This window comes from Schistocerca cancellata, chromosome 6 (genome assembly GCF_023864275.1).
Source record: "Schistocerca cancellata isolate TAMUIC-IGC-003103 chromosome 6, iqSchCanc2.1, whole genome shotgun sequence".
NCBI lineage: Eukaryota > Metazoa > Arthropoda > Insecta > Orthoptera > Acrididae > Schistocerca > Schistocerca cancellata.
Genome location: NC_064631.1, coordinates 690,303,436 through 690,325,108, shown reverse-complemented (window position 1 = coordinate 690,325,108; position 21,673 = coordinate 690,303,436). Strand labels below are relative to the sequence as shown.

At 48.2% G+C, this 21,673-nt stretch overlaps 1 protein-coding gene across 1 annotated transcript in view; it reads left to right on the top strand.

The window, feature by feature from the left end:
• The window catches only part of LOC126088479 (glutamate receptor ionotropic, delta-1-like), an 87,245-nt gene extending 75,902 nt beyond the window's left edge, over positions 1-11,343 (top strand). The window contains exon 7 of the mRNA XM_049906620.1: positions 11,145-11,343. Coding sequence (XP_049762577.1) covers positions 11,145-11,343 — 199 coding nt within the window. The remainder of the gene's footprint in view (positions 1-11,144) is intronic.
• Positions 11,344-21,673: the final 10,330 nt, after the last annotated feature.

Below are 21,673 nucleotides of genomic sequence, written 5' to 3'. Positions count from 1 at the left end.
TACACCGCCCGTGCGTCTTCGTTGATACCACACACCACGTAGCCATACACGACACTGAAACGCGAGTGAGTTCACGCGCAAGTAAACAAGGAAGTCACAGAGATGTCTATACAAACAGATAACGTATACATGTTCCAAGGACCGTATGAAATGATGGTATCCTGCCAATTGTTAAAATGTAGTTACTAAAAGAAACCAGTGAAATGTTTGAAAAAGTTATTTTTATCACCAGTTACCTGTTCATTCAGTGTGTTCTGATTATCCACGCTATGTATCGTCATTTCCAGCTGTTCTAGTAGATCCAGCTTTTTGCCTTTGTCCTGTCTATGTCAAATAACGAGATCCTGATCTATTCCCAACATGGGGTGTCCCGTTTCCCAAATATGCGTGGATACAGCTGACTTTTCGAAATTATTAAGCCGGAAAGCATCGCTATGTTCTTTGTAACGTACTTTAAAGGACCTACCAGTTTGGCCTACATAGCTTGCCTTGCACGTGTTACACTGAATTTAATAGACCCCAGCTCTCTCATATTTATCGCCTTCCTGCTGTAAATTATTTCTTAGTTTAAACCGCAGCGTATTATTGGTCTGAAAAGCGGTATCAACTTTAAAAGGTTTTAGCAATTGGCAGGATACCATCATTTCATGAGGTCCTTGGAACATGTATACGTTATCTGTTTGTATAGACATCTCTGTGACTTCCTTGTTTACTTGCGCGTTAGCTAACTCGCGTTTCAGTGTCGTGTTTGGCTACATGGTGTGTGGTATCAACGAAGACGCACGGGTGGTTTACGACGATAGAGGAGAGAGCCATGTGGTTAGATGTTGAACACCATAGGCGACACTATTTTAGAGCTTTTTATATTTTGACGACTATGTGGAGACGCACCTTGGAAGACACGGCTGCAACAAGGGAAGTAGCCACGATGTTTTAATTTTATTATCTCTACCGTTCCACTCTCGAACGCACGCGGGAAAAAACGAGCACTTAATTTTTTTTCGTGCGAGCCCTGATTTCTCTTATTTTATCGTGATGATCATTTCTTCCTATGTAGGTGGGTGCCAACAGAATGTTTTCGAAATCGGAGGAGAAAACTGGTGATTGAAATTTCATGAGAAGATCCCGTCGCAACGAAAAGCGCCTTTGTTTTAATGATTGCCACTCCAATTCACGTATCATGTCTGTGACTCTATCTCCCTATTTCGCGATAATACAAAACGAGCTGCCCTTCTTTGTACTTTGTCGATGTCATCCGTCAGTCTCACCTGATGCGGATCCCACACCGCACAGCAATACTCCAGAATAGGGCGGACAAGCGTGGTGTAAGCATTCAGTAGACCTGTTGCACCTTCTAAGTGTTCTGCCAATGAATCGCAGTCTTTGGTTTGCTCTACCCACAATATTATCTATGTGATTGTTCCAATTTAGGTTATTTGTAATTGTAATCCCTAAGTATGTAGTTGAATTTACAGCCCTCAGATTTCTGTGACTTATCGCTTAATCGAAATTTAGCTGATTTCTTTTAGTACTCTTGTGAATAACTTCACACTTTTCTTTATTAAGGGTCAATTGCCACTTTTTGCACCATACAGATATCTTATCTAAATCATTTTGCAAGTCGTTTCGATCATCTGATGACTTCACAAGACGGTAAATGACAGCATCATCTGCAAACCATCTAAGACGGCTACTCAGATTGTCTCCCATGTCGTTAATACAGATCAGGAACAATAGAGGGCCTACAACACCATGGGCGTACCCAGCGAGGGGCAGGAAGGGGTAGCAGCTGCCCCCCCCCCCCCAAAGATATTTGCAGTTTTTCACTAGCTTACTGTTTTATTTAATAAGAAATGCTGCATGTTTTCTCGGATTGTACAAGTGCATTCCTGTATTTAAAATGTTTATTAAAAGCAGTTTTACTGGTTTACTGTTTTATTTAATAAGAAGTGCTGTATGTTGTCTCGAGTCCTTGTTTCCTGAGACTAGTATGACAAAAGTACCGCTATCCAAGATGGCGGTTATCTCTACTAAGCAAAGAAAATAGCGGGAAGATAGTTTACTTGGGCTACCTCTACTAACCTAAGTCGCCCGATGCCACCTCCTCCTAAGGATTCGTTGGAAAAAAGGACTTGTCTTTATTATTTAACCAATTTCAAGCAGATGTGTTCAGCACTGGGTCCAGAGCCCAACTGACTTAGTTCACATCGCCACCGCCAGAGGATGGTACAGTGACGTCAGGTGAAGATGCAAGTACAGTTATTCAAGACAGCATCAAACAGCGTGTTCACCACAAGGTCTGGATCTAGTATTCAATACCACCAGCAGAGGGCGCTGTCGTCCGTTTCGTTATGTAATCCAAAATGGTGGGGTGAAATGGCGGGAAAACAACTTTGGACACAACTTTTTATTTTGCAGGCAGTGTCTCCACCACGAGATATAGACTCCAACTCACCTAGTGCACAATACTGCCACTAGAGGGTGCCGTCATCCATCCTGTGACGTAATCCAAGATGTTGGGGGCAAATGCCTTCATGGAAAAATGTTTGCGGTCACCTACGGAACCATGGTCGTACCCAGGCGTGGATCTCTTCGTCCGAAGCAAATCAACAGTCTCGTCCTTCTTTAGGCCTCCAAAAGTATGGAAATCACAGGGAGAGAGATCTGAACTGCGTGGGGGATGTTTAAAGAGCTTCCCAGCGAAATTTCAGCAGCGTAGTCGAAATAACAGACACGACATCTCCGGGAAAATCTTGATGACTTGTTTCTTTAGCTGGAAGGACCCGCTACTCATCAACTTTCTGGAACGCGGCGCCGCAATTAACATACAGTGGTACGTGGACACTTTGCAAAAACTAAAGCACGCCATAAATCCAATCTTAATCAATGGCATCATTCTGCTGCAGGATAATGCTCGCCCACATGTTTCGCAGGGAAGACCTTAAACTTCCTCCATACTGTCCTATATCTCCCATTCGTGGCTGTCGATTTGCTTTGGAGGAAGAGTTCCATGCCTGGATGCAATCACGGTTCCGTAGGCAACCGCAAACATATTTACCTGGAGGCACTGACCGTATGTCACAGTAGATTAAATGTATATACTTGTTTTGTAAATAAGAATGCCTTTTCCTGCTGCCAGTTACTTTATTTATCCCATACACGTTTCGTCTTCTCCTGTTGTAAGGCACCATCAGTGAGATGTATAACGATACAGTTTTGTTAGTTTTAGATTGCTAAACAGTTCACTTCGCGATTTTTTTGTAAAAAAAAGTAATTACTTAGATGTGCTGATGTGCGTTTCCTCACAGCTGGTCTGGAAGTCGCACTACCACTTTTATCACTGCCATATAATCACATCCTTGTATTCTCGCCTTCCACACACTGTTCACCATGTTTTTCACTCTTTTTTGGGGTGGACTATTGTTCTTTTGTCACTGTAATAGTCGTATCGAGTGACAAAAGAACAATAGTCCACCACAAAAAAGAGTGAGAAACATGATGAACAGTGTGTGAAAGGCGAAACACGAAAATGTGATTATATGGCAGTGATAAAAGTGGTAGTGCGACCTCCAGACCAGATGTCAGGAAACGAACATCAGCAAATCGTAAGCAATTACTTTTTTTACAAAAAGAATCGCGAAGTGAACTGTTTAATAATCTAAAACTAACAAAACTGTATCGTTACAGATCCCACTGATGATGCCTTAGAACAGGAGAAGGCGAAACGCGTATGGGATAAATAAAGTAACTAGCAGCAGGAAGAGGCAGTTTTCTTTACAAAACAAGTATTTATATGCTTGCTGAGGAGGATGGCCACACAAACAAGCTTGTGATTAAATGTATTAACAGTTACGCGATTACTTTTAAAATAATAAACATTTCACTTACTTTTTCCATGTTTCACCTTCTCATTCACCTGTTGATCACTCTCCGTCAGCGATAATATGCTGCATCCCGCCTGCCAAGGAATCCTGAGCCCAGTAACAGATTATGTTTGACACCCTAGGAGGCAACATATTCGCTTGAAGATGGACAGAGGACTTCAGCGACACGACGGATGCCTCTCGAGTATCATTTTCGTTCACAGATCTTTCCTTCGTGTAATATTATGGAGAGGGGTGTGTGATTTACTGGCGGTATCTAATGCTAGTTTATATGAATGTGCGGAGTTTGTTCTTTCCGGCATGTCCGAAAGGACAGACACGTGTTCTGTCAGACATGTCTGAAAGAACAGGCACCACATGGAATCCACAGCTGTGATACAATGATGTAAATTGAAAGTGGAGGGGGCGGAAAGGAAAGGAAAGGAACTAATGATGTCAGCTGCATCGGGAATTTACAGGGTGTTTCAAAAATGACCGGTATATCTGAAACGGCAATAAAAACTAAACGAGCAGCGATAGAAATACACCGTTTGTTGCAATATGCTTGGGACAACAGTACATTTTCAGGCGGACAGACTTTCGAAATTACAGTAGTTACAATTTTCAACAACAGATGGCGCTGCAAGTGATGTGAAAGATATAGAAGACAACGCAGTCTCTGGGTGCACCATTCTGTACATTGTCTTTCTGCTGTAAGCGTGTGCTGTTCACAACGTGCAAGTGTGCTGTAGACAACATGGTTTATTACTTACAACAGAGGATTTTTCTGTTGTTGGAATTCCACCGCCTAGAACACAGTGTTGTTGCAACAAGACGAAGTTTTCAACGGAGGTTTAATGTAACCAAAGGACCGAAAAGCGGTACAATAAAGGATCTGTTTGAAAAATTTCAACGGACTGGGAACGTGACGGGTGAACGTGCTGGAAAGGTAGGGCGACCGCGTACGGCAACCACAGAGGGCAACGCGCAGCTAGTGCAGCAGGTGATCCGACAGCGGCCTCGGGTTTCCATTCGACGTGTTGCAGCTGCGGTCCAAATGACGCCAACGTTCACGTATTGTCTCATGCGCCAGAGTTTACACCTCTATCCATACAAAATTCAAACGCGGCAACCCCTCAGCGCCGCTACCATTGTTGCACGAGAGACATTCGCTAACGATATAGTGCACAGGATTGATGACGGCGATATGCATGTGGGCAGCATTTGGTTTACTGACGAAGCTTATTTTTACCTGGACGGCTTCGTCAATAAACAGAACTGGCGCATATGAGGAACCGAAAAGCCCCATGTTGCAGTCCCATCGTCCCTGCATCCTCAAAAAGTACTGGCCTGGGCCGCCATTTCTTCCAAAGGAATCATTGGCCCATTTTTCAGATCCGAAACGATTACTGCATCACGCTATCTGGTCATTCTTCGTGAATTTGTGGCGGTACAAACTGCCTTAGACGACACTGCGAACACCTCGTGGTTTATGAAAGATGGTGCCCGGCCACATCGCACGGCCGACGTCTTTAATTTCCTGAATGAATATTTCGATGATCGTGTGATTGCTTTGGGCTATCCGAAACATACAGGAGGCGGCGTGGATTGGCCTCCCTATTCGCCAGACATGAACCCCTGTGACTTCTTTCTGTGGGGACACGTGAAAGACCAGGTGTACCGCCAGAATCCAGAAACAATTGAACAGCTGAAGCAGTACATCTCATCTGCATGTGAAGCCATTCCGCCAGACACGTTGTCAAAGGTTTCGGGTAATTTCATTCAGAGACTACGCCATATTATTGCTACGCATGGTGGATATGTGGAAAATATCGTGCTATAGAGTTTCCCAGACCGCAGCGCCATCTGTTGTTGAAAATTGTAACTACTGTAATTTCGAAAGTTTGTCTGCCTGAAAATGTACTGTTGTCCCAAGCATATTGCAACAAACGGTGTATTTCTATCGCTGCTCGTTTAGTTTTTATTGCCGTTTCAAATATACCGGTCATTTTTGAAACGCCCTGTATGTGGAATCAGCAGCTGCGACTGAAAATGTGTGCCAGAGTGGGTCTCGAACTTAACTAGGTAGCTGCGTTAACCTCTGCGCCATCCGGACACTGTATTTGTCACAACTGCGCGGACTACCTCGGCACGCCTCGAGGCCGCCCCACATCCCCACATGGTGCCAGCTACCCTCTGTCTTCGTCCACGTCCTCCATGCTCGCCACTTTGGGATACCGACAGAAGGTCAGGCGTAGCTGTGCATCTGCGCTGAAGGTGGTGCATTCATTGCCCATCGAGGCGGTTCAGTTATATGAATACGCGATGTCTGTTCTTTCGGACGTGCACAGTTAAGTTCGACCTCGTGAGGGAATCTCAAAGTAGCGAGCACGGAGGACGTGGATGGGGGCCGTGGATAGCTAGCGCCATATGGGAATGTGGGTCAACTGGAAATTGTGCGAAGATTGTTCAAGATATCGCACTTACTAACATACAAGCGAGTTTTTTAAGTAAGTACCGTTTTGAAATTAAAAAAAAGACGTTCTAAGATATCTCGGTAATTTTATTTTTACATGAAAGCCTGTACCTTAATATACTTTTCTACATAATCTCCGTCAATATTGAGGCACTTGTCATAACGTTGTACCAGTTTTTGAATACCCTCCTCATTTAAGTCTGTCGCCTGAGTTGTTGACCACTGCATAAAAAAAAGGGAAAAGAAAAAGGTCAAATGGCTCTGAGTACTATGGGACTTGGCCGGCCGGAGTAGCCGTGCGGTTCTAGGCGCTACAGTCTGGAGCCGGGTGACCGCTACGGTCGCAGGTTCGAATCCTGCCTCGGGTGTGGATGTGTGTGATGTCCTTAGGTTAGTTAGGTTTAATTATTTCTAAGTTCTAGGCGACTGATGACCTCAGAAGTTGGCCAGCCGGGGTGGCCGAGCGGTTCTAGGCACTACAGTCTGGAACCGAGAGACCGCTGCTGTCGCAGGTTCGAATCCTGCCTCGGGCATGGATGTGTGTGATATCCTTAGGTTAGTTAGGTTTAAGTAGTTCTAAGTTCTAGGGGACTGATGACCTCAGAAGTTAAGTCCCATAGTGCTCAGAGCCATTTGAACCATTTGAACCTCAGAAGTTGAGTCGCATAGTGCTCAGAGCCATTTGAACCATTTGAACTATGGGTCTTAACTTCTGAGGTCATCAGTCCCCTAGCACTTAGAACTACTTAAACCTAACTGACCTGAGGACATCACACACATGCATTCCCGAGGCAGGATTCGAACCTGCGACCGTAGCGGTCGCGCGATTCCGTACTCTAGCGCCTAGAACCGCTCGGCCACCCCGGCCGGCTAACCACTGCATCACCACTGTTTTGACTTTGTCATGAAGACGCTGACCGTCCAGGTGTTTCTTCAAGTGCAGGAACAGATGCTAGTCACTGGGCGCAAGATCGAGGCTGTACGGTCCTCCCTCGGGTATGGGTGTGTGAGTTTGTCCTTAGGATACTTAAGGTTAAGTAGTGTGTAAGCTTAGGGACTAAAGACCTTAGCAGTTAAGTCCCATAAGATTTCACACATATCTGAACATTTTTTGAGGCTATACGGAGGATGATCTAGAGTTTCCCATCGAAAAGATGCGATGAGATCTTTGGTCTGATTCGCCACATGCGGACGGGCATTGTCTTGCAGCAAAACGATGCCCTTCCTCAACTTGCCACGCCTTTTGTTCTGAACTGAACGGCGCAGATTGAGCAATGTCTTACAGTAAGCTGCTGCATTGATTGTCTCATTACGAGGCAGAAATTCCACAAGCAATACTTCTTTTCTGTCCCACAAAACTGTGCACATGATTTTCCGGGCAGAAATTGTTTGCTTAAACTTCACTTTCTGGGTGAATCTGAACGCCGCCATTCCATGGACTGTTGCTCTGATTCTGGTGTGACGTAGGCCACCCATGTTTCATCTTGAAGAAACACCTGGGCGGTCAGCGTCTTCAAGACGATGACGAAGTCAAAAAGGTGGTGATGCAGTGGTTAACAAGTCAGGCGGCAGACTTCTACGAGGAGGGTATTCAAAAACGGGTACAACGTTGTGACATCTGCCTCAATATTGACGAAAATTATGTAGAAAAGTACATTAAGGTACAGGCTTTCATGTACACTAATGGCCATTAAAATTGCTACACCACGAAGAAGACGTGCTAAAGACGCGAAATTTAACCGGCAGCAAGAACATGCTGTGATATGCAAATCATTAGCTTTTCAGAGCATTCACACAAGGTTGGCGCCGGTGGCGATACCTACAACGTGCTGACATGAGGAATGTTTCCAACCGATTTCTCATGCGCAAACAGCAGTTGACCGGCGTTACCTGGTGAAACGTTGTTGTGATGCCTCGTGTAAGGAGGAGAAATGCGTACCATCACGTTTCCGATTATGATAAAGGTCAGATTGTAGCCTATCGCGATTGCGATTTATCGTATCGCGACATTACTGCTCGCGTTGGTCGAGATCCAATGACTGTTAGCAAAATATGGAATCGGTGGGTTAAGAAGGGTAATACGGAACGCCGTGCTGGATCCCAAAGGCCTCGTATCACTAGCAGTCGAGATGACAGGCATCTTATCCGCATGGCTGTAACGGATCGTGCAGCTACGTCTCGATTCCCTAGTCAACAGATGGGGACGTTTGCAAGACAACAACCATCTGTACGAACAGTTCGACGACGTTTGCAGCATCATGGACTATTAGCTCGGACACCATGGCCGCGGTTACCCTTGACGCTGCATCACAGACGAGAGCGCCTGCGATGGTGTACTCAACGACGAACCTGGGTGCACGAATGGCAAAACGTCATTTTTTCGGACGAATCCAGGTTCTGTTTACAGCATCGTGATGGTCCATCTGTGTTTGGCGACATCGCGATGAACGCACATTGGAAGCGTGTATTCGTCATCGCCATACTGGCGTATCACCCGGCGTGATGGTATGGGGTGCCATTGGTTACACGTCTCGGTAACCTCTTGTTGGCATTGACGGCACTTTGAACAGTGGATGTTACACTTCAGATGTGTTACGACCCGTGGCTCTACCCTTCATTCGCTCCCTGCGAAACCCTACATTCAGCAAGATAATGCACGGCCGCATGTTGCAGGTCCTGTACGGGCCTTTCTGGATACAGGAAATGTTCGTCTGCTGCCCTGGCCAGCACATTCTCCAGATCTCTTACCAATTGAAAACGTCTGGTCAATGTTTGCCGAGCATCTGGCTCCTCACAATATGCCAGTCCCTAGTCTTAATGAACTGTGGTATCGTGTTGAAGCTGCATGGGCAGCTGTACCTGTACACGCCATTCAAGGTCTGTTTGACTCAGTGCCCAGGCGTATGAAGGCCGTTATTACGGCCAAAGGTGGTTTTTCTGGGTACTGATTTCTCAGGATCTATGAACTCAAATTGTGTGAAAATGTAATCACATGTCAGTTCTAGTATAATATATTTGTGCAATGAATACCCGTTTATCATCTGTATTTCTTCTTGGTGTAGCCATTTTAATGGCCAGTAGTGTAAAAATTAAATTATTGAGATATCTTAGCACATATTTTTTTTTTAATTTCAGAACGGTACTTACATAAAAAAAACACGCCTCGTAACTGCCTTGTAAGCAGGAGATCCCGGATTCGCATCCCAGTCCACCACACATTTTCACTCGTCATTGCTGATTCCCATAAAGTCGCGATGCAGCAGATATCAATAGTTCCTTCCCTTCCCTTTGCTTTCCTTTCTGCCCCTTCCCTTTCTGCCCGATCCACCTTCAATCAATTTACACTCCTGGAAATTGAAATAAGAACACCGTGAATTCATTGTCCCAGGAAGGGGAAACTTTATTGACACATTCCTGGGGTCAGATACATCACATGATCACACTGACAGAACCACAGGCACATAGACACAGGCAACAGAGCATGCACAATGTCGGCACTAGTACAGTGTATATCCACCTTTCGCAGCAATGCAGGCTGCTATTCTCCCATGGAGACGATCGTAGAGATGCTGGATGTAGTCCTGTGGAACGGCTTGCCATGCCATTTCCACCTGGCGCCTCAGTTGGACCAGCGTTCGTGCTGGACGTGCAGACCGCGTGAGACGACGCTTCATCCAGTCCCAAACATGCTCAATGGGGAACAGATCCGGAGATCTTGCTGGCCAGGGTAGTTGACTTACACCTTCTAGAGCACGTTGGGTGGCACGGGATACATGCGGACGTGCATTGTCCTGTTGGAACAGCAAGTTCCCTTGCCGGTCTAGGAATGGTAGAACGATGGGTTCGATGACGGTTTGGATGTTCCGTGCACTATTCAGTGTCCCCTCGACGATCACCAGTGGTGTACGGCCAGTGTAGGAGATCGCTCCCCACACCATGATGCCGGGTGTTGGCCCTGTGTGCCTCGGTCGTATGCAGTCCTGATTGTGGTGCTCACCTGCACGGCGCCAAACACGCATACGACCATCATTGGCACCAAGGCAGAAGCGACTCTCATCGCTGAAGACGACACGTCTCCATTCGTCCCTCCATTCACGCCTGTCGCGACACCACTGGAGGCGGGCTGCACGATGTTGGGGCGTGAGCGGAAGACGGCCTAACGGTGTGCGGGACCGTAGCCCAGCTTCATGGAGACGGTTGCGAATGGTCCTCGCCGATACCCCCGGAGCAACAGTGTCCCTAATTTGCTGGGAAGTGGCGGTGCGGTCCCCTACGGCACTGCGTAGGATCCTACGGTCTTGGCGTGCATCCGTGCGTCGCTGCGGTCCGGTCCCAGGTCGACGGGCACGTGCACCTTCCGCCGACCACTGGCGACAACATCGATGTACTGTGGAGACCTCACGCCCCACGTGTTGAGCAATTCGGCGGTACGTCCACCCGGCCTCCCGCATGCCCACTATACGCCCTCGCTCAAAGTCCGTCAACTGCACATACGGTTCACGTCCACGCTGTCGCGGCATGCTACCAGTGTTAAAGACTGCGATGGAGCTCCGTATGCCACGGCAAACTGGCTGACACTGACGGCGGCGGTGCACCAATGCTGCGCAGCTAGCGCCATTCGACGGCCAACACCGCGGTTCCTGGTGTGTCCGCTGTGCCGTGCATGTGATCATTGCTTGTACAGCCCTCTCGCAGTGTCCGGAGCAAGTATGGTGGGTCTGACACACCGGTGCCAATGTGTTCTTTTTTCCATTTCCAGGAGTGTATAATACGAAGTTAGTGAGTGAGTCCTGCTGTGCCTGCAGACTGCGCATGATGTGGGAGCGCGGCCACATCAGCTACCTGCGCAAGGCGTGGTACTTCACGCGCGTGCGCTGCCTGTCTGAGGCGGAGTACGCCAGCGTGGACCTGGTGCCCATGTCGCCCGCCTTCATGCTGCTCGGCTGCGCCATCTTCCTGTCCGGCCTGCTGCTGCTGCTCGAGGTCCGGCAGTACCGCCGGTAAGCTAGCATCGCTACCTCAGCCCACCACACGTGTCCCCATATTGCGAAGAGTTTTCGATGTGCGAGCTGCAGCTCCTTCTCTACGAAAACAAAAAATTATGACACTGAGGTGACAAAAGTTATGGGATAGCGATATGCACATATACAAATGGCGGTGATATTGCGTACACAAGGTATAAAAGGGCAGTGCATTGACGGAACTATACTCAGGTGATTCATGTGAAAAGGTGTCCGACGTCATCATGGCCGCACCATTCGTCCGCAGCTCGTGGTCTAGTGGCTAGCGTTGCTGCCTCTGGATCACGGGGTCGCGGGTTCGATTCGCGGCCGGGTTGGGGATTTTCTCTGGTCGGGGCCTGGGTGTTTGTGCTGTCCTCGTCATATCATCATCATCGTCAACATTCGTGACATTGGCTAGATTGGATTGTGTAAAAATAGGGACTTTGTTGGGGCGCTCATGACCGCGTAGTTGAGAGCCCCACAAACCAAATATCATCACTGAAATCACCAGAATGGAGACTTCGAACGCGGAATCCTAGTTGGAGCTCGACATTCCACTTCGGGAATCGTTAGGAAACTACATATTGAGAGATCGACAGTGCCAGGAGTAAGGCGAGAACACCAGATTTAGGCATTACCTGCCAACACGGGCAACGCAGTGGCAGACGGCCTTCGCTTAACGACCGACGGCAGCGGCCTTTTGCATAGAGCTGCCAGTGGCAGAGACAAGCAACACTGAAATAACCGCAGTGGGGCGTACAATGAACTTTTCTGTTAGGACAGTGCGGCGAAACGAGGCGTTAATGGGCTATGGCAGCAGACGAGCAACGCGGGCGCCTTTGCTAACAGCACATCACTTGCAGCCCTCTTCTCGTCTCGTGAGGCTATCGGTTGGACCCTAGACGACTGGAAAATTGTGGCGAGGTTACATGAGTCCCGATTTCAGTTGGTAAGAGCTGATAGTAGGGATCGAATGCGGCGCAGACCTTATAAAGCCATGAAACCAAGTTGTCAACTAGGCACTGTGCAAGCTGGTGGCGGCTCCACAATCGTGTGGATTGTGTTTGCATGGAATGTACTGGGCCCTCTCGCCCGACTGAACCGATCATTGACTGGAAATGGTTATGTCCAGCTACTTCAGGGGCGGGCAGGAATCCTGCACGTGTGCGGTGCACTTGCACGCGTGCATTTAACAGGTGTTCTGGGTGCACACAGGGGCAAGCTGGCCACCCCCTTATCTCCCTTCCCCACCATACTTTCTGTCCGCTCCTTCCTCTGTAATGCGTTTTGTTTCCTAGCTTGCTTTATTGAATGAAGGAATAAGGTTAGTACGAGTGCTTGAAAGAAATCATGGTTTGAAAGCGTACCTGTTACCTACGATACGTTTTATTTATCACAGGTGGAGTTTACAATACGTTTAATATCTGGAGCAAAATTTCTACATACAGACAAACGCAAACAGTTACGTAAATTTTCATCACTGATGTTTGCTGTTAACTGAGGCTTATTAATTCAGCAAACGGTTTTGCAGCTCTCGCTATATTAAGCGCAATTTTATAACTTGCACGTACCACTGGGCTATTATTGTTGTCGTCCTGAAAAACTGAAAACTGTGCTCCATAAAATTTTAAATCAGTTAGATGAGAGACATGACGAAAGAAAGTCGTAGATCTCTCCTGACAACAGCAACTACGACAAATTCTTCTAACATCGTCAGATCGCTCTTCTTAAGCTCAGTCAGTTTCCCCATCCGCTCAGAATCCGACAATAAATTGTACTCGTCCTTGTGAAATTTATTACAATAGTCTTCAATACTACACTTCCGCTGACCAGCGAGAATACTGCCACATATTAAACATTTCGAATTTTCACGTTTTTGCACAACGAAAAAATGATTCTCCCATTACCTTTTAAAAGATAACAAATCTCCAGTTCTCCGTTTCCTTGATTCACTCTGCATTTTCCGGTTCTTGAAATACAACGTTCACTACGTAGCGGTCGCTTCACATCAACGTCCGCAGCTCAGCCTGGTAGTACATTGCAGCAACCTGCCGGCTCTCGCCACTGCCCCATTTGACGACTGCACGCGAGCAGCACACGTGCAGCGCTGTGCGCTCATGAGCCGCGTGCAACGTTTGCCCGCCCCTGAGCTACTTAGAGATCATGTGTTGCAATTAATAGACATAATGTTCGCAATTGGTTTGAAGAACGTAGTGGACGATTCGAGCAAATGATTTGGTCGTCCACATGGCCCGACATGCACCCCATCGAACATTTATAAGACGTAACCCAGAGATCAGTTCACGCACAAAATCTTGCACTGGCAACACTTTGGCCATTATGGGCGGCTGTAGAGTAGAGGCAGCGTGGCTCAATATGTCTGGAGGGGACTTCCAACGACTTGTTGAGTCCACGCCACGTTGAGCTGCTGCACAACGCCAGGCAGGCCTAAAGGAGGTCCGACACGATATTAGGAGGTGTCCCACGACTTTTGTCACCTCACAGACTCCATGGTTCAACACTTTCAATGGTTCAAATGGCTCTGAGCGCTATGGGACTTAACTTCTGAGGTCATCAGTCCCCTAGAACTTAGAACTACACTCCTGGAAATTGAAATAAGAACACCGTGAATTCATTGTCCCAGGAAGGGGAAACTTTATTGACACATTCCTGGGGTCAGATACATCACATGATCACACTGACAAGAACCACAGGCACATAGACACAGGCAACAGAGCATGCACAATGTCGGCACTAGTACAGTGTATATCCACCTTTCGCAGCAATGCAGGCTGCTATTCTCCCATGGAGACGATCGTAGAGATGCTGGATGTAGTCCTGTGGAACGGCTTGCCATGCCATTTCCACCTGGCGCCTCAGTTGGACCAGCGTTCGTGCTGGACGTGCAGACCGCGTGAGACGACGCTTCATCCTGTCCCAAACATGCTCAATGGGGGACAGATCCGGAGATCTTGCTGGCCAGGGTAGTTGACTTACACCTTCTAGACCACGTTGGGTGGCACGGGATACATGCGGACGTGCATTGTCCTGTTGGAACAGCAAGTTCCCTTGCCGGTCTAGGAATGGTAGAACGATGGGTTCGATGACGGTTTGGATGTACCGTGCACTATTCAGTGTCCCCTCGACGATCACCAGTGGTGTACGGCCAGTGTAGGAGATCTCTCCCCACACCATGATGCCGGGTGTTGGCCCTGTGTGCCTCGGTCGTATGCAATCCTGATTGTGGCGCTCACCTGCACGGCGCCAAACACGCATACGACCATCATTGGCACCAAGGCAGAAGCGACTCTCATCGCTGAAGACGACACGTCTCCATTCGTCCCTCCATTCACGCCTGTCGCGACACCACTAGAGGCGGGCTGCACGATGTTGGGGCGTGAGCGGAAGACGGCCTAACGGTGTGCGGGACCGTAGCGCAGCTTCATGGAGACGGTTGCGAATGGTCCTCGCCGATACCCCAGGAGCAACAGTGTCCCTAATTTGCACCTTCCGCCGACCACTGGCGACAACATCGATGTACTGTGGAGACCTCACGCCCCACGTGTTGAGCAATTCGGCGGTACGTCCACCCGGCCTCCCGCATGCCCACTATACGCCCTTGCTCAAAGTCCGTCAACTGCACATACGGTTCACGTCCACGCTGTCGCGGCATGCTACCAGTGTTAAAGACTGCGATGGAGCTGCGTATGCCACGGCAAACTGGCTGACACTGACGGCGGCGGTGCACAAATGCTGCGCAGCTAGCGCCATTCGACGGCCAACACCGCGGTTCCTGGTGTGTCCGCTGTGCCGTGCGTGTGATCATTGCTTGTACAGCCCTCTCGCAGTGTCCGGAGCAAGTATGGTGGGTCTGACACACCGGTGTCAATGTGTTCTTTTTTCCATTTCCAGGAGTGTACTTAAACCTGACTAACCTAAGGACATCACACACATCCATGCCCGAGGCAGGATTCGAACCTGCGACCGTAGCGGTGGCGCAGTTCCAGACTGTAGCGCCTAGAACAGCTCCAACACTTTGGCAGATAGTTTTTACACAAGAATTATTTTCAAAGAAATTCGGAGACACTAGTGGGCTTGTACAGGCTGGTTATGCAAAATGTGGACAAACTGTAGGAAAAACCGCTGAGAGGATAAGAAGCAAAAAAGCCAATATGGACCTGTGGCCGAGAAGGCGCTGTAAGGGAGTTACACCCACATCTAGATCTACATCTACATTTATACTCCGCAAGCGACCCAACGGTGTGTGGCGGAGAGCACTTTACGTGCCACTGTCATTACATCCCTTTCCTGTTCCAGTCGCGTATGGTTCGCGGGAAGAACGACTGCCGGAAAGCCTCCGTGCGCGCTCTAATCTCTCTAATTTTACATTCGTGATCTCCTCGGGAGGTATAAGTAGGGGGAAGCAATATATTCGATACCTCATCCAGAAACGCACCCTCTCGAAACCTGGCGAGCAAGCTACACCGCGATGCAGAGCGCCTCTCTTGCAGAGTCTGCCACTTGAGTTTGTTAAACATCTCCGCAACGCTATCACGGTTACCAAATAACCCTGTGACGAAACGCGCCGCTCTTCTTTGGATCTTCTCTATCTCCTCCGTCAACCCGATCTGGTACGGATCCCACACTGATGCGCAATACTCAAGTATAGGTCGAAAGAGTGTTTTGTAAGCCACCTCCTTTGTTGATGGACTACATTTTCTAAGGACTCTCCCAATGAATCTCAACCTGGTACCCGCCTTACCAACAATTAATGTTATATGATCATTCCACTTCAAATCAGTTGCCACTCCCTGCACCAAGTGCCTATCCGCTGCAGATCTTCCTGCATTTCGCTACAATTTTCTAACGCTGCAACTTCTCTGTATACTACAGCATCATCTGCGAAAAGTCGCATGGAACTTCCGACACTATCTACTAGGTCATTTATATATATTGTGAAAAGCAATGGTCCCATAACAGTCCCCTGTGGCACGCCAGAGGTTACTTTAACGTCTGTACACGTCTCTCCATTGAGAACAACATGCTGTGTTCTGTTTGCTAAAAACTCTTCAATGCAGCCACACAGCTGGTCTGATATTCCGTAGGCTCTTACTTTGTTTATCAGGCGACAGTACGGAACTGTATCGAACGCCTTCCGGAAGTGAAGGAAAATAGCATCTACCTGGGAGCCTGTATCTAATATTTTCTCGGTCTCATGAACAAATAAAGCGAGTTGGGTCTCACACGATCGCTGTTTCCGGAATCCATGTTGATTCCTACATAGTAGATTCTGGGTTTCCAAAAACGACATGATACTCGAGCAAAATACATGTTCTAAAATTCTACAACAGATCGACGTCAGAGATATAGGTCTATAGTTTTGCGCATCTGCTCGACGACTCTTCTTGAAGACTGGGACTACCTGTGCTCTTTTCCAATCATTTGGAACCTTCCGTTCACATGAAGGTGTAGTTAAAAGATCTTTGACACTGTAGGTTTCAACGATTGAAAGCACACGTAAGAACTCACCAGACAAGTGAAAATGTTCTGTGTGTACTACTTAGTTATCGCCACACTCGACAGGGCAGTAATGTTATCCATGACAGCAGTGTGCTAGGTTATCTGCTTCACTGCAGTTGCTGACCCAATTTAGTGTCGACACGTGTCGTGTAATGCAGTGCTGAGAGACTATATCCCACTATGCCAACCAAGAACAAGCTGATGTCTTTACCTATGGACAGGCGAGTGATAATGGGGGGGGGGGGGGGCAGCAGTATAACTGTACGGGAAAAAGTAGCCCAGCAGCTGCCCCTGCCCCGTGAACTGTTTGCAACACTGTACCTCCGTTTGTGAGACACTGGCTCGTTTATGAGAATGGGTAATATGGAAGGCATGAGCAACCGGTACATACACAGAACTTGGACGCCACAATCAGCACCAGGTAGGCGGCCCTACCAGGATGGGGTAAGTCAGTCGAAAATGTGTAACATTCTCCACAACAACTGCCGCTGTCCGTATCACAAGGTGTTCAGGCCTTACTACCTTTGGACATGTCCGAAAGAAAAGACACAATTAAAATCGGTCAAAAGAGGAAAGGCCTCTGGACCTGATGGGATACAAGTTCAATTTTACAGAGAGTACGCGAAGGAACTTGGCCCCCTTCTTGCAGCGGTGTACCGTAGGTCTCTAGAAGAGCGTAGCGTTCCAAAGGATTGGAAAAGGGCACAGGTTATCCCCGTTTTCAAGAAGGGACGTCGAACAGATGTGCAGAACTATAGACCTATATCTCTAACGTCGATCAGTTGTAGAATTTTGGAACACGTATTGTGTTCGAGTATAATGACTTTTCTGGAGACTAGAAATCTACTCTGTAGGAATCAGCATGGGTTTCGAAAAAGACGGTCATGTGAAACCCAGCTCGCGCTATTCGTCCACGAGACTCAGAGGGCCATAGACACGGGTTCACAGGTAGATGCCGTGTTTCTTGACTTCCGCAAGGCGTTCGATACAGTTCCCCACAGTCGTTTAATGAACAAAGTAAGAGCATATGGACTATCAGACCAATTGTGTGATTGGATTGAGGAGTTCCTAGATAACAGGACGCAGCATGTCATTCTCAATGGAGAGAAGTCCTCCGTAGTAAGAGTGATTTCAGGTGTGCCGCAGGGGAGTGTCATAGGACCGTTGCTATTCACAATATACATAAATGACCTGGTGGATGACATCGGAAGTTCACTGAGGCTTTTTGCAGATGATGCTGTGGTGTATCGAGAGGTTATAACATTGGAAAATTGTACTGAAATGCAGGAGGATCTGCAGCGAATTGACGCATGGTGCAGGGAATGGCAATTGAATCTCAATGTAGACAAGTGTAATGTGCTGCGAATACAAAGAAAGATAGATCCTTTATGATTTAGCTACAAAATAGCAGGTCAGCAACTGGAAGCAGTTAATACCATAAATTATCTGGGAGTACGCATTAGGAGTGATTTAAAATGGAATGATCATATAATGTTGATCGTCGGTAAAGCAGATGCCAGAGTGAGATGAGATTCATTGGAAGAATCCTAAGGAAATGCAATCCGAAAACAAAGGAAGTAGCTTACAGTATGCTTGTTCGCCCACTGCTTGAATACTGCTCAGCAGTGTGGGATCCGTACCAGATAGGGTTGATAGAAGATATAGAGAAGATCCAACGGAGAGCAGCGCGCTTCGTTACGGGATCATTTAGTAATCGCGAAAGCGTTACGGAGATGATAGATAAACTCCAGTGGAAGACTCTGCAGGAGAGACGCTCAGTAGCTCGGTACGGGCTTTTGTCAAAGTTTCGAGAACATACCTTCACCGAAGAGTCAAGCAGTATATTGCTCCCTCCTACGTATATCTCGCGAAGAGACCATGAGGATAAAATCAGAGCGATTAGAGCCCACACAGAGGCGTACCGACAATCCTTCTTTCCACGAACAATACGAGACTGGAATAGAAGGGAGAACCGATAGAGGTACTCAAGGTACCCTCCGCCACACACCGTCAGGTGGCTTGCGGAGTATGGATGTAGATGTAGATGTAGAAAAGACACCACGCGGAATCCGCAGCTGTGATACATTATATGTAAATTGAAGGTGGAGGGGGAGAAAGGAAAGTAGAGGGATGGAACTACTGATGTCAGCTGCACTGGGAATTTACGCGGAATCAGTGGCGACGAGTGAAAACGTGTGCCGGACCAGGATTCGAACACAGGATCACCTGCTTACTAGGCAGATACGTTAACCACTGCGCCAAACAGAGACAGCATTTATCGCAACTGTGCAGACTATCTCTACATGCCTCTCAGCCGACCCACACTTCCACCTAGCATCACATATCCTTAGTCCCTGCTAGAGTGCTGCAACGCTCCATGTTTGACCGGTCACGGCTCGCCTGTTGACGGGGGGACCGAGCCGCTCGTGACCGGCCCCATACGACTCGGTTCGGTCACGTACTCGCACCATGTCTGATGTCCGGATTCCGGACACGCGGATAACCGAGCATGACAGGGGTGACCCTGGCATCGCACCTCGCCTCGCCCCGGCTCGCTGCTCTGTACTGTACAAATCCAACACCTCTCTCTCTCTCTCTCTCTCTCTCTCTCTCTCTCTCTCTCTCTATTTCTGTCTCTCTCTTTCTTTTAATACAAAAGTAACGTTTCCAAGAACGGGTACGTTACACAGCTAAATTCATAGAGCACTTTCTTTTATAATATTTACTCCCGTCTTCCTAACGTCCGGGAATTTTGTTGTAAATAAAACATTGATCACAAGAGACCAATCTGTGTTAATGTAATGAGATGTAAGCGTCAAATAGTGCACCTGATTATGCGAATCAGTCCACATATCAACTATCGCAGCACATGTTTTATTAATAACTTCCGCAATAACAGAGGGCATTATACTGTTTCGTATTGCATCAGCTTGTTCTTTGACATGTCTGCTTATAGTAGAGGGATGTGGCATGCCATCTGCCACATTAACTTTTCCATAGTGGGCACCTAGATGTATTAATTCTTGGCCTAGTTCTCTGAAACCTTCACCGCAAGCAGCATTAAAAGGTCTCATATCTTTAGCACACATTGCAACACACTTTGCTGTAATACTATTTTTTATTACTGCCGGTATTCCTGAAGGAGTTGTATCTTTGTGAGGTTTCTTGCAACTGTGTTTCTTTAAAAGAGTGGTTCCCGATTGGAAACACAATAATGTGGAGCAGTTTATGCACGATACGTATCCAGTAGACGCACTGTTTTCGTCTACAACCACCAAAAGTATGCTCCGTACTTGGCTTTTTAGACCTTCCCGTCTCTTCACCGTGTAAACATTGATTTCAATCTTACGTCTTACTGCACTGGCTTCCTCGCACTGCATGATTGCAGAGAGAGAGAGAGACACACACACCACAAATGAGAAGCCCGTACTGGCTGCAGTCTCACACGGATAATGACACGTGTAATGTGTTTGAAGTTGCGTGCTACGTATTCGGTCACGGCTTCTATGCTCGGTCACTAGAACTAGTGCGGGCAGCCTATCCAGTTAGGGTGTGCTCGCCCCATCTCGTATTTTGTGCTCGCTTACTCGGTCATGCAGGACTCTAGTCCCTGCCCACGTCCTCCGTGCTCGCTAATCTTGAGATTCCCACAGATCAGACGTAACTGTGCATCTGCACTGAATGAGATGGATTCGCTGCCCAGCTAGGTGAATCAGTTATATGAATCCGTGGTCACTGTCCTTTTGGACATGTCCGTAAGAACAGACACCACGGCTTCATACACTCCTGGAAATGGAAAAAAGAACACATTGACACCGGTGTGTCAGACCCACCATACTTGCTCCGGACACTGCGAGAGGGCTGTACAAGCAATGATCACACGCACGGCACAGCGGACACACCAGGAACCGCGGTGTTGGCCGTCGAATGGCGCTAGCTGCGCAGCATTTGTGCACCGCCGCCGTCAGTGTCAGCCAGTTTGCCGTGGCATACGGAGCTCCATCACAGTCTTTAACACTGGCAGCATGCCGCGACAGCGTGGACGTGAACCGTATGTGCAGTTGACGGACTTTGAGCGAGGGCGTATAGTGGGCATGCGGGAGACCGGGTGGACGTACCGCCGATTTGCTCAACACGTGGGGCGTGAGGTCTCCACAGTACATCGATGTTGTCGCCAGTGGTCGGCGGAAGGTGCACGTGCCCGTCGACCTGGGACCGGACCGCAGCGACGCACGGATGCACGCCAAGACCGTAGGATCCTACGCAGTGCCGTAGGGGACCGCAACGCCACTTCCCAGCAAATTAGGGACACTGTTGCTCCTGGGGTATCGGCGAGGACCATTCGCAACCGTCTCCATGAAGCTGGGCTACGGTCCCGCACACCGTTAGGCCGTCTTCCGCTCACGTCCCAACATCGTGCAGCCCGCCTCCAATGGTGTCGCGACAGGCGTGAATGGAGGGACGAATGGAGACGTGTCGTCTTCAGCGATGAGAGTCGCTTCTGCCTTGGTGCCAATGATGGTCGTATGCGTGTTTGGCGCCGTGCAGGTGAGCGCCACAATCAGGACTGCATACGACCGAAGTACACAGGGCCAACACCCGGCATCATGGTGTGGGGAGCGATTTCCTACACTGGCCGTACACCACTGGTGATCGTCGAGGGGACACTGAATAGTGCACGGTACATCCAAACCGTCATCGAACCCATCGTTCTACCATTCCTAGACCGGCAAGGGAACTTGCTGTTCCAACAGGACAATGCACGTCCGCATGTATCTCGTGCCACCCAACGTGCTCTAGAAGGTGTAAGT